The sequence below is a fragment of the Gossypium arboreum genome, chromosome 1 (genome assembly GCF_025698485.1).
Source record: "Gossypium arboreum isolate Shixiya-1 chromosome 1, ASM2569848v2, whole genome shotgun sequence".
NCBI lineage: Eukaryota > Viridiplantae > Streptophyta > Magnoliopsida > Malvales > Malvaceae > Gossypium > Gossypium arboreum.
In genome coordinates, this window is record NC_069070.1 from 52,621,035 (window position 1) to 52,631,907 (window position 10,873).

At 32.8% G+C, this 10,873-nt stretch overlaps 1 protein-coding gene across 2 annotated transcripts; it reads left to right on the forward strand.

Annotated features, from left to right (window-relative positions):
• The first annotated feature begins 247 nt into the window (after window positions 1–247).
• On the forward strand, window positions 248–2,526 carry LOC108481941 (WAT1-related protein At5g40240-like). 2 transcript variants are annotated; one of them, XM_017785039.2, is made up of 7 exons: window positions 248–617; window positions 709–774; window positions 906–1,019; window positions 1,181–1,397; window positions 1,486–1,644; window positions 1,725–1,876; window positions 2,109–2,526. In XM_017785039.2, the coding sequence occupies exons 1-7, from the start codon at window positions 409–411 to the stop codon at window positions 2,242–2,244; spliced, it is 1,053 nt and encodes a 350-aa protein (XP_017640528.1). In that variant the 5' UTR covers window positions 248–408; the 3' UTR covers window positions 2,245–2,526. The 2 variants fall into 2 exon arrangements, with proteins under 2 accessions (XP_017640528.1, XP_052884702.1); XM_053028742.1 differs by having other exon boundaries at window positions 249–617; window positions 1,588–1,644.
• Window positions 2,527–10,873: the final 8,347 nt, after the last annotated feature.

A 10,873-nucleotide genomic window follows, 5' to 3' on the forward strand; every position in this document is an offset into this window, starting at 1 on the left:
CTGAATTTTAGGATTTTATCCTGAAAAAAATTAAATCTAAATTAAAATATTAAAATTCAAGATAAAATCCTAAAATTTAATAAAAATACTGATATAGTCTAAAACTATTAAAAAGAGATACAAATGACGTGGCGTCATTGTTTCGTGCAATTATTTATATAGAGTTTTAACTTTTACATTACACCATCCTTTCCACCTTTTCTGGCATGGCATGTTAGCCAGCTTTCATTATTAACATCGCAGAATATGTGAGTGGGTTTGAGAAAAGGTTATCATTTACATTCGAAAAAGTCATGCGAGATAGTGAGCCATACTGTTAGGTCCACGTCGCTTATAATAGCCTACCCACTTAGGAATAAAACAACTAGTATCCCAAAAACAGAACTTCCACTTTAAGTTTCACCTCATATGCATTTGTTTGACAGGGAAAAAGGTTCAGCAAAAATGGGGAATCTGGTGCCTTTTGTGGGAATGGTAATGGTAATCTTGGCTCAAGTTAGCAGCATGGTAATAACCAAAGCAGCAATGTCTAGTGGGGTTGACAAATATGTTCTTATTGTTTACTCTAATGCTCTCTCCAGCCTTATTCTTCTTCCTTGCTCTTTCGTGTTCCACAGGTCCCTGATATCTTGAGCTTTCCTTAACAAATTTAGCTATCATTTTTCTTGGTTTTTTAACTTTTGGTTTTTGAATTCTGAGATTTTGCAGATCGGTACATCTTCCATGGAACTCCTCCAACCTCTGTATATTGATCTTTCTCCTTTCCTTGATTGGGTTCGTAACATATTTCTTCTCTTTCAATTTCAAGAGTATAACTATTATCTTGATCCGATTAACATTCATGAAAAGAAAAGGAAAAAAAAAAACCAGTAGATTCTTCACATCTTTGACCTTTCTCAATGCAGATGTATCGGCCAACTATGTGGATACGCAGGTATAGAGTACAGTTCTCCTGCAATGGCTACAGCCATGCTCAACCTTGTTCCAGCATTTACCTTCATACTTGCCATCGTTTGCAGGTTCCTTTTTATGCGTTTTCAGTACCAGAAATAAAAATCGCAATGTGTTGATTACTGTGCTAGGTTTGGGCTTATCAGCGTATTAATCTGTAATACAAGAAGGGTTATAAACTGTAGTTGAAATTATTGCATCTGTGTCAACTTTCCATTTGCTGGTTTAGGATGGAAAAGCATAAATGGCGAAGCACAAGCAGCCAAGCCAAGGTCTTAGGAACCACAATCTCCATAGCAGGGGCATTTGTAGTGACATTTTATAAGGGGCCAACAATTCTGAGATTGCCTCATCAGCTTCTTTCCTCGCCACAAATAAACTGGATCCTTGGAGGGCTGCTTCTTGCAGTTGAAGCTTTTATAAATTCTGCATGGTATGTTATACAGGTTAGCATATTGAACCCTTGTTATAGATTATGGTAACAAAGATATTCGAGATACTATACTGTACACTGACTTTCTGTAAATCCTGCAGACCATGGTTCTGAAAAAGTTCCCGGCAGTACTAACTGTAATGTTTTATCTTTGCTTCTTCAATGCCATTCTTTCCGCAATATATTCTTTGTTTCTTGTTAAGGACCTTAGTGCTTGGAAACTAAAACCTAATATAGGGCTTGTCGCTATTCTATACTCGGTAAGCACACTATAGTTTCAATGGATCATTTAAAAGAATTGAAGTCGCACACAAATAACAACATGGTGCTATTGATTCAGGCAATAGTGGCAACAACCTTCCGGATCAGCTTGTGTTCATGGTGCCTATGGAAAGTAGGACCTCTATACGTTTCCATGTTCAAACCCTTGGCCACTATCTTTGCAGCCGTTATGGGTATCGTCTTCTTAGGAGATGATCTTTCTCTGGGAAGGTATTTGAGCTTTTCAGCATAACCAAATGAATACTTTAATGATATAACAATAGCAGTAGGTAACACCATAGTCTCTATCAGTTGAGCAGTAACCATAAGAAAACTTGAAAGAATCAAGTAACTTGGCCAACATAATTAATTTGTAGGGTAATTGGTGCAATCATAATTGAAAGAATCGCAGGCACTTGCGGTGAAAGAAAACTGAGAAATATGTTTTTGCTTTGATTTGTAGGGTAATTGGTGCAATAATAATTGTGAGTGGATTTTACGGGGTGCTGTGGGGAAAGGCCAAGGAGGAAAGTGGAGAGGAGAGTTTGAGATCGCCTTTGCTGCAAAACAGAACAGAAGATAAAAGGTCTTTTGCATAACAGAGTTTTATTCAATTATATATATATATATATATATATATATATAAAGGCAAAGATAATTGTAAATCCAACCAGTCAACTCTATTATGGAATTGTTCAAGATGTTTTGAGCTTGTAGTTGTTAGACTTCTCCGGGTAAGTACTAAGTAGTGAAGACAAAGATGAAGTGATAATTGTTAAGCTAAGGGGCCAGCCTGAAACTTTTTAGCTGATCAACACTACAAATAAACAAAAGCTAGCTGCTACTGGAAAAAATAAAAGACGTATTAATTCAGGGAAAAACTTTCAAGTATATTGTTTATACTGGTAATGCTCAAATAATTTCTCATCTATTTAATTTATTCGAGGAACAAATTGACTCTGAAAATTGCTGGATATATTGAGTGGAGAAAATAGATTTGGAGATGATATTGAACTAAACAGTAGACTTCGAGGCACGGGTGACGTTTTCCAAAAAGAATTATTTGTCCCCACAAAAAGTTCTTAGAGGGTTAAAGGTCCTCTCGGGATACAACGAAACTTTTAAATTTCTTTTGATTAGCAAAATCGAGAAATTTCATAACTCTTAGCAAAATCGAGAAATTTCCCAACTCTTACTCTAATTTCTAAAAATAAGATTACTTGTAATGATTTTGTGTGCACCATAGATCCTCTATTTATATGCACTCAATGGATACTATTTTCGACATACTTTTTAGAAGAAATATGTCCTATGGAAATGTACCCATTGAATGATAAATCATCACTTTCTAAATTTGAATAAGTGTTCATCAATAATTAAATTTGCAACCTGCAATTTCCAACAATCTCCCACTAGATTGTTAATTCCAGAAAATAAGTACACAATGATTATGCATAAGAAAGGGTGTTCGCAGACTGAACCTTGCTTTAGTGCAAACTCTCAAAGTATCAACAAAGTGAATGGTGGCTAGTCGCTTGAACCATCATTCTTAAAGTCAATACTGGAAAATTTTCACACATAACCGTTAAGTATGAGAGTAAGAGTTTAATTTGCTTTCACATTGTTATGGTCATGTGATCATCCTGTTTCATGAACATGTATGAGAGAAAACCATAAAGAAAATCTTGTTGAAGCGGCCCCACTTCATGTCCATATAGGTGGATTTCATAACAATTAATGCTCATCCATCAAGAGTAAAATTCATCCTCTTAAAATATAAACACTGAATCCTGATGTAAGTGCACGTTGTCATTCGATAACTTGTTATTACCCTTTGAACCTCAAACTAACTTTTGGCTAGAACAAGGTAGGGTTTCCATTATCAATGACGCGATTACAATGGTTTTAATCTCATCTTAGTGGTGGTACTCTTAATTAAATTCCTTGACAAATCTTTTGTCAATGGATCCACTAAATTGTCAATTGACTTAACATAGGTAACAATTATCACATCGTCCCTAATCAATTGTCTCACATACTCATGTCTCAAACTTATATGTCTAGACTTTTCGTTGTACATCTTATTGTACGCTCGAGACATGGTGGATTTACTATCATAATATACGGAAATGGCGAACCTACGTTGTGGCCACAAATTTATATTTAGCAAGAGATCTCTTTGTCATTCCGCTTCCTTGCCAATAGCCGCCAAGGCTATAAATTCAACCTCCATAGTTGAATGTGAGAGCAAGTTTGTTTCTTGGAGGCCCAACTAATGGCTCTACCTCTAATCTTAAAAATTCATCCTGATGTGGACTTATTGTCACTTAGACTTGTAATCCAACTTGCATCCGAGTAACCTTCTAGTACCACGAGATAATCATTATAGAATAATCCCAAATTTTTTATTTTCTTAATATAGCAAAAATTCCTACAAATTTCTTTCCAATGATTAGTACTAGGACAATTTGTAAATATCGCCAATTTGAACACAGCAAAAGCGATATTGGGTCTAGTGCAATGCATTGCATACATTAGACTTCCGATTGCGTTGGCGTATTCAAGTTGCGCTATAACTCTACCATTTATTCTCACTTAACTTGAAGTTCGAATCTTATGGAGTGTTCAAATCCTTGATATTCAAGTGTTTAAACTTTTCCAATACTTTCTCGATGTAGTGAGATTAGATTTGCAAAGCCTCTTTCATGTTTTTTCACCTTTATACCTAGAATTATATCTACTTCGTTGAGATCCTTCATCTTAAAATTCGAGGCTAGATACTCTTTGGTCTCATGAACACCTTCCATGTTCGTCCCAAAAACCAATCGTCTATATAGAGACAAATAATTACACCATAGATATCGGTGAATTTAATGTAAATACATATATCCGCACCAGTATGTAAAAAACCATATGACAAGATAACCGAGTCAAATTTCTCATGTCACTGTTTAAGCGCTTGTTTTAAACCATATAATGATTTGGTCAACTTACACACTTTATGTTCATTCTCAGGGAGCACAAAACCTTCTGGTTGCTCCATGTAGACTTCCTCTTCAAGATCACCATTCAAAAAAGTAGTCTTAGCATCCATTGGATGTACATGTAACTTATGGATAGATGCAAGTGCTATAAGAATTTGAGTGGATGTCATCCTAGCCACTGGTGCATAGGTGTCAAAATAATCTAGGCCTTCATTTTGCCTAAATCCTTTAGCCACTAACCTTTTAAACACCCATTTACACGCGATAGACTTCGATCCTTGAGGAAGATCAACTATAATCCAAGTATTGTCGGACAATATTGAATCAATTTCATCATTGATCGCGTCTTTCGAAAATGCTACATCCCTAAAACTCATAGCTTCACCAGGGGATGGTGGATCACCATCCATATTAAACATTATGAGGATTTCTTAATTAAAGATTATATATTTCGCTCAACAAGGAATGCTAGAGATTGCGAGGAAATGAAATTGGGACTAAAGTCCTTTACTTTTCTCACTCTTTGACTTTTCCTCATTTTCATATCATTATTGTCACAAAGACTTCTTTTGGTTTGATGAATTCGTTAAATCATCGAAAACCTTATTTTCAATGAATACAACATCTCTTGTTTCAATTATCGTATTTGACACTAAGTCAAGAACACATAAGCCTTAGAGTGTTGGGTGTAACACCCCTTACCCATATCTGACGCCGGGACAGGGTTCCAGGCATTATCGGACTTAAATGTACACAATTTCGTGAAATCGGGCCATAAAATTTCATTTAAATTAAAAACATTTAATCACATGCATAATGTCCCTTACATGAGCTACCGAGGCTCTAAACATGCATTAAAGGCAATTTGGGACTAAATCGAGAACTTTGGAAAGCTTTGGGAAAACTTAGAAAAATTTTCAAGAAACAGGGTCACATGCCCGTGTGGACATAGAGACAATCCCGTGTGTCTTCAACACACTCATGTCCTCAGGCCATGTAACTCTCTGTTTATGACGTCAGCAAAATGAATTGAACTACACGGCCAGGCCACACGCCCGTGTGCTAGGCCGTGTCCTCCACAGAGCTGAGACACATGGCCGTTTCTCTGCCTGTGTGGCTAGCACTTAGGCTAATTTCGAAGCCTTTTTGTTACCATTAATACCTCACATGCTTAAATACATTATAGACACATATAATGTAGCATCAAGTAAATGATTAAACATCCTCCATTAAGACTCAATTGTAATATTCATATGTCACCATATATGTGTTTTGCTTACTCATTTTATACCAAGTCTAAACACACCAATTCACAATCAATTGAACATGTCATTTTGATTATCACTTATACACTTATACCATGCTTGCCTAAGTCATTCCACACCAATCTCATGTTCAAGCATTATTGACTTATTGCCATATCACACTTTTATTCTCTGATTATAACCACTTCGTTTGGTCATAAGACATTCATCAAACATACATACCGTAATACTAACCATTCATATCAAACAAATATAATCACATGATCACATCACAAGGCATTAATACTTAGCTTGGATAAATAGGCTTACAAGTCATGACCATCATAAGCCACATCTCATGGCTATATACAATGTACTAATATAAGCTAACATCTTGGCCAAATCATAAGAACACATATCAATAACTAAGTCCCTATACATGCCACTCACTTGAAGACGTTTAAGATTCCTCAATACCCTGAAAGCGATGGCTTGATAGTGTGATGCTGCCTCTGACGATCTCAACCCCGAGCTGACCTGACAATACTAAAAGAAATGGAAAGGAGAGGGGTAAGCTTTATAGCTTAGTAAGACCTTATGAAAATAATAAACAATTTATTATTAAGACCGTATGACAATAATAAACAATTTATCAACTTGTTTCTCAAGGTAATACAACCTTATTTGCATTTTTTCTTATGTCACAGTCAAGCTGTTTTCTCAAGTCATAGTTACTAAATTATTTATATCTGGAGCTATGGAACTCCAAACTAAGATCCGTTAATTTTCCCTGAAACTAGACTCAAATATCTTCTTACCATAAAATTTTTAGAATTTTTGGTCTAGACAATAAGTAAAGTTTATTCCTTAAATTTACCCATTTTTTGCTGTCTAACAGTTCCGACCCCTCTTCACTAAAAATTAATTATCTCATAATACGGGACTCGGATGATGTTCTTGTATATTTCTCTTGAAAATAGATTCATTAAGAATTCTAAAAAAATCAATTAGTATGTGGATATAGTTTAGGAAAATTTAAACCAAATGAAATTAATTATGTTATATACGAAAAAGAATTATTAGCAATAAGGAAAGGAATAAAAACTTTTCTTATTATTTAGCACCTGAAAAATTTATCATAAAAACCGATAATCAGGCGGTTAAACAATTCCTTACTAACAAAAGTTTGGAAACAGTACCTAGAAGAATTAGATGGTATAATGAATTATGTACTTTCAATTTTGAAGTTTTATATGTAAAATGCACTAATAATATCATTGCTGATTATCTTAGCAGGCCTTATGGATAGAGGTAAAAAAACCTCTAGAACAAGTTAGAGAATGGACCACAGTTCATAAAAAGCCCAACAAAGGGAATCAATAGCTCCTAATTAAGGATTTATTAAGCCATCTCCACAGCCATCATTTTATTCTAACCAAGGATATTATATTCCCTATCCAAAGTAAAGGATGATTATTACAAAGAGAGAATGTTTACAAAGAGAATACTCAAAGTAAAATATAAGAGAACTAAGCTATTTTTCGATGTCTTGTTTAGGCTTCATACATGGCTATTTATAGCAAAATTCCTAAACTCTATTTAATTTTTTCTTCAATCCCGAACAGTGTTTCTAATAAGGATCAATTTATTGTAGCTTCCACATATCCTGGCAAAATTTATTGTGGCTTCCACGTATCCTTACATTTATCATCTTTGTATTTATCATCTTTTTGTTTGTACATAGATGCCTTGCTTTGTAAGTTACCTTCTGCCTTGAATTTCTTCCATATGGCTAGCTATTTTGTCTTTATCCTTCTTGGATGTTATTGAGATTCCAGGTCTCTATTTCATCTAAATGTAATGATTCTGGTGACAGTCTTGGTGAATTCCAAGTCTCCTACGTGTTTCTGATTTCATCGATTATGTGCGATGGATAATCATCAATCTCTATATCAGGTATCTTTTTTAATAGCTTTAAAGATTCTTCATCTCTATTTTTCTGGATATTTCTAATGTCGTCAGCCACTGTCCTTCTTCCATTAGTCCAGAGTTTATAAGTCTGATGTTGAAGTACATACTGGGCTATTGTTATCAAATCAATTCCTATTTGGATCTGATAATAAGTAAAATTATTATAACACTTGTCAATGTTTTTTGTCAAGTGTTCTTTGTTTTCTTTGACAACTGATAACTTGGGGCTTCCAATCATTCTTTGAAGAATCCATATTTGATATGGCTGATAAAATCATTCTTTGAATAATCCATATTTGATATGGCTGATAAAATCTTTCTTTTTTAGCAATACAATAAGACTACTTATTTGTATATAGAAATAATAATAAAAATCATCTTGATTTACTATCTCGATAATATAATCTTAATAATTGTAGGAAAATATTTTAGTAAATTAAAAGAAAATTTTTGAACAACTATTTCTTTAACAAAACCCCATTCAGTACTGCTTATATCAAATGATTTATGATCAAGTCTAAACTTTATAGTAGCAGATTCTTCCATTTTATTTATCTACGGTACCTAAAACCATCTGTTATGTTATTATGTCTTAAACACAAAGGCCAAACGATTCCTACTCAAACTTAAACAGGCAAAAGTAAGACAGAATAACAGATATATGGGTTTTAAGATGAATAACCACAGAATTAATGAAATTGTAAATTAAAGATAAGAACTTACAATGGATATTATGATATCATTCTTTCCAAGAATCGTTACTCCGAGGGCCTAATGGATATTATGATATCAGTCTTTCCAAGAATCATTACTCTGGGGGCCTCTGATACCAATTACAGGGAAATAGGGATGCGGAAGATTATTTTTATTCAAAGTAAAGGATGTAATATTATTACAAAGAGAGAATGTTTACAAAGAGAATACTCAAAGTAAAATAGAAAAGAACTAAGCTATTTTTTGATGCCTTTTTTAGGCTTCATAGATGGCTATTTATACCAAAATTCCTAAACTTTATTTCATTTTTTCTTCAATCCTGAATAGTGTTTCTGGTAAGGATCAATTTTATTGTAGTTTCCACGTATCCTTGAATTTATCACATCACTTTTTTGTTTGTACATAGATGCCTTGCTTGTTAAGTTACCTTCTGCCTTGAATTTCTTCCATGTAGCTAGCTATTTTGTCTTTATCATTCTTGGATGTTATCGAGATTCCAAGTCTCTATCTCATCTAAATGTAATGATTCTGGTGACAGTCTTGGTGAATTCCAAGTCTCCTACGTGTTTCTGATTTCATCGATTATGTTCGATGGATAATCATCAATCTCTATATCAGCTATCTTTTTTAACAGCTTTAAAGATTCTTTGTCTCTATTTTTCTGGATATTTCCAATGTCATCAGCCACTATCCTTCTTCCATCAGTCCAGAGTTTATAAGTCTGATGTTGAAGTATATGCTGAGCTGTTGTTATCAAATGAATTCCTGTTTGGATTTGATAATAAATAAAATTATTATAACACTTGTTAATATTTTATGTCAAGTGTTCTTTGTTTTCTTTAACAACTGATAACTTGGGGCTTCCAATCATTCTTTGAATAATCCATATTTGATATGGCTGATAAAATCTTTCTTTTTCAGCAATACCAATAAGATCCAAGATATCTTATATCACATAATAATATAGAGTCGGACATAGATTTAGGTCCTTTGTATTATGGTAATAGTAATATAATTTTAACTTTATCTGAGGAAGAAGAAACTTATTCGAAGAGTCATCTTCTACTATTAATAGAAATAAAAATTTGAAAAACAAAAAGAAAATACATTACACAACAAAATATGATTTTCAATCTTATAAAGAACTTATAGAACATTGGAAAATTGGATTTACTAAAAGTACAGATAAAAATGAAAGAATAGAATATTTAAAATTAATAGAACTTTATGAAAATATAAAGATCTATTTACTTTATTTAATTATCATTACATGTTAAATTATGATACTACAGAAAGTAGTAGTTCTAGTAATTTTGATAATCAAGAAGATTTAAAAGTTACTAGTTATAAATCGATGAAGAAAATACTTCAACAGATGAGGAAGAAAATATAGAAATTCCAGAACCTATGGATATTGAACAAACAGATCCTTATGGTAAAAGAAAATTAGAATCAGATATTCAAAAAGATGATTATATGAGAACTTTAAATAAAGATTTTAAAACAGCTGAAAATACAACTAGGATTTTTGGTAACCAAACTGAAAATATAGCTACTAATGAAATCAAAACTAAATATACAGGAGAATCTTCTAATCAACAACCAAGTCAAACTATACCAATACCACATAGGATAGATGATTTAAATAAAAGCAATATTGCCCAAGGAAGAATATATTTAGACTTAGCTAATATTTCAATATCAGACTATGAAAAAACTATAGATGATTGGGCACAGTCAATAACAATTGTTGTAAACAACAACAATAATTGGTCAAAAGAAAAATTCTTAAATTATTTTGTAGGAACTTTTCAAGGTAATGTTTTACAATTTTTAAGACGTTGGGAAGAATTTGAGGTAAGAAAAGTCCAGAAAGGACAATTAATTAATCAAATAGGTACTCCTAAAGATCTTTTAAAAGGATTAACGAACATTCTAAAAATAGAATTTTGTGGTTATTTTGATAAAAAAAGATCAAGATAGTATAGCTAGTTACACCTTGTCAAAAATTAAACATGTGATATAAGATATCTAGAAGAATTTCTAAAAAATTTCTTCATGAATATCAAAAGCTCAAAAATGAAATTATAGAATTTTGGAAAAACCAATATTTTCATAAGCTACCCCACCATGGGATGAGATATGTATAAAGAAATATGTGTCTTATTTAGATAAACATAGTAAAGAAGCAAGAATAGCAAAAGAAAATATAGATTCTATAGGTAATAGGATAAATTTTGCAAAAGAAAGAATAACTTTATATTGTTTGAGACTAAAGTTTCTAAACAAGTAAAAAATAAATTAAGTTATAATCT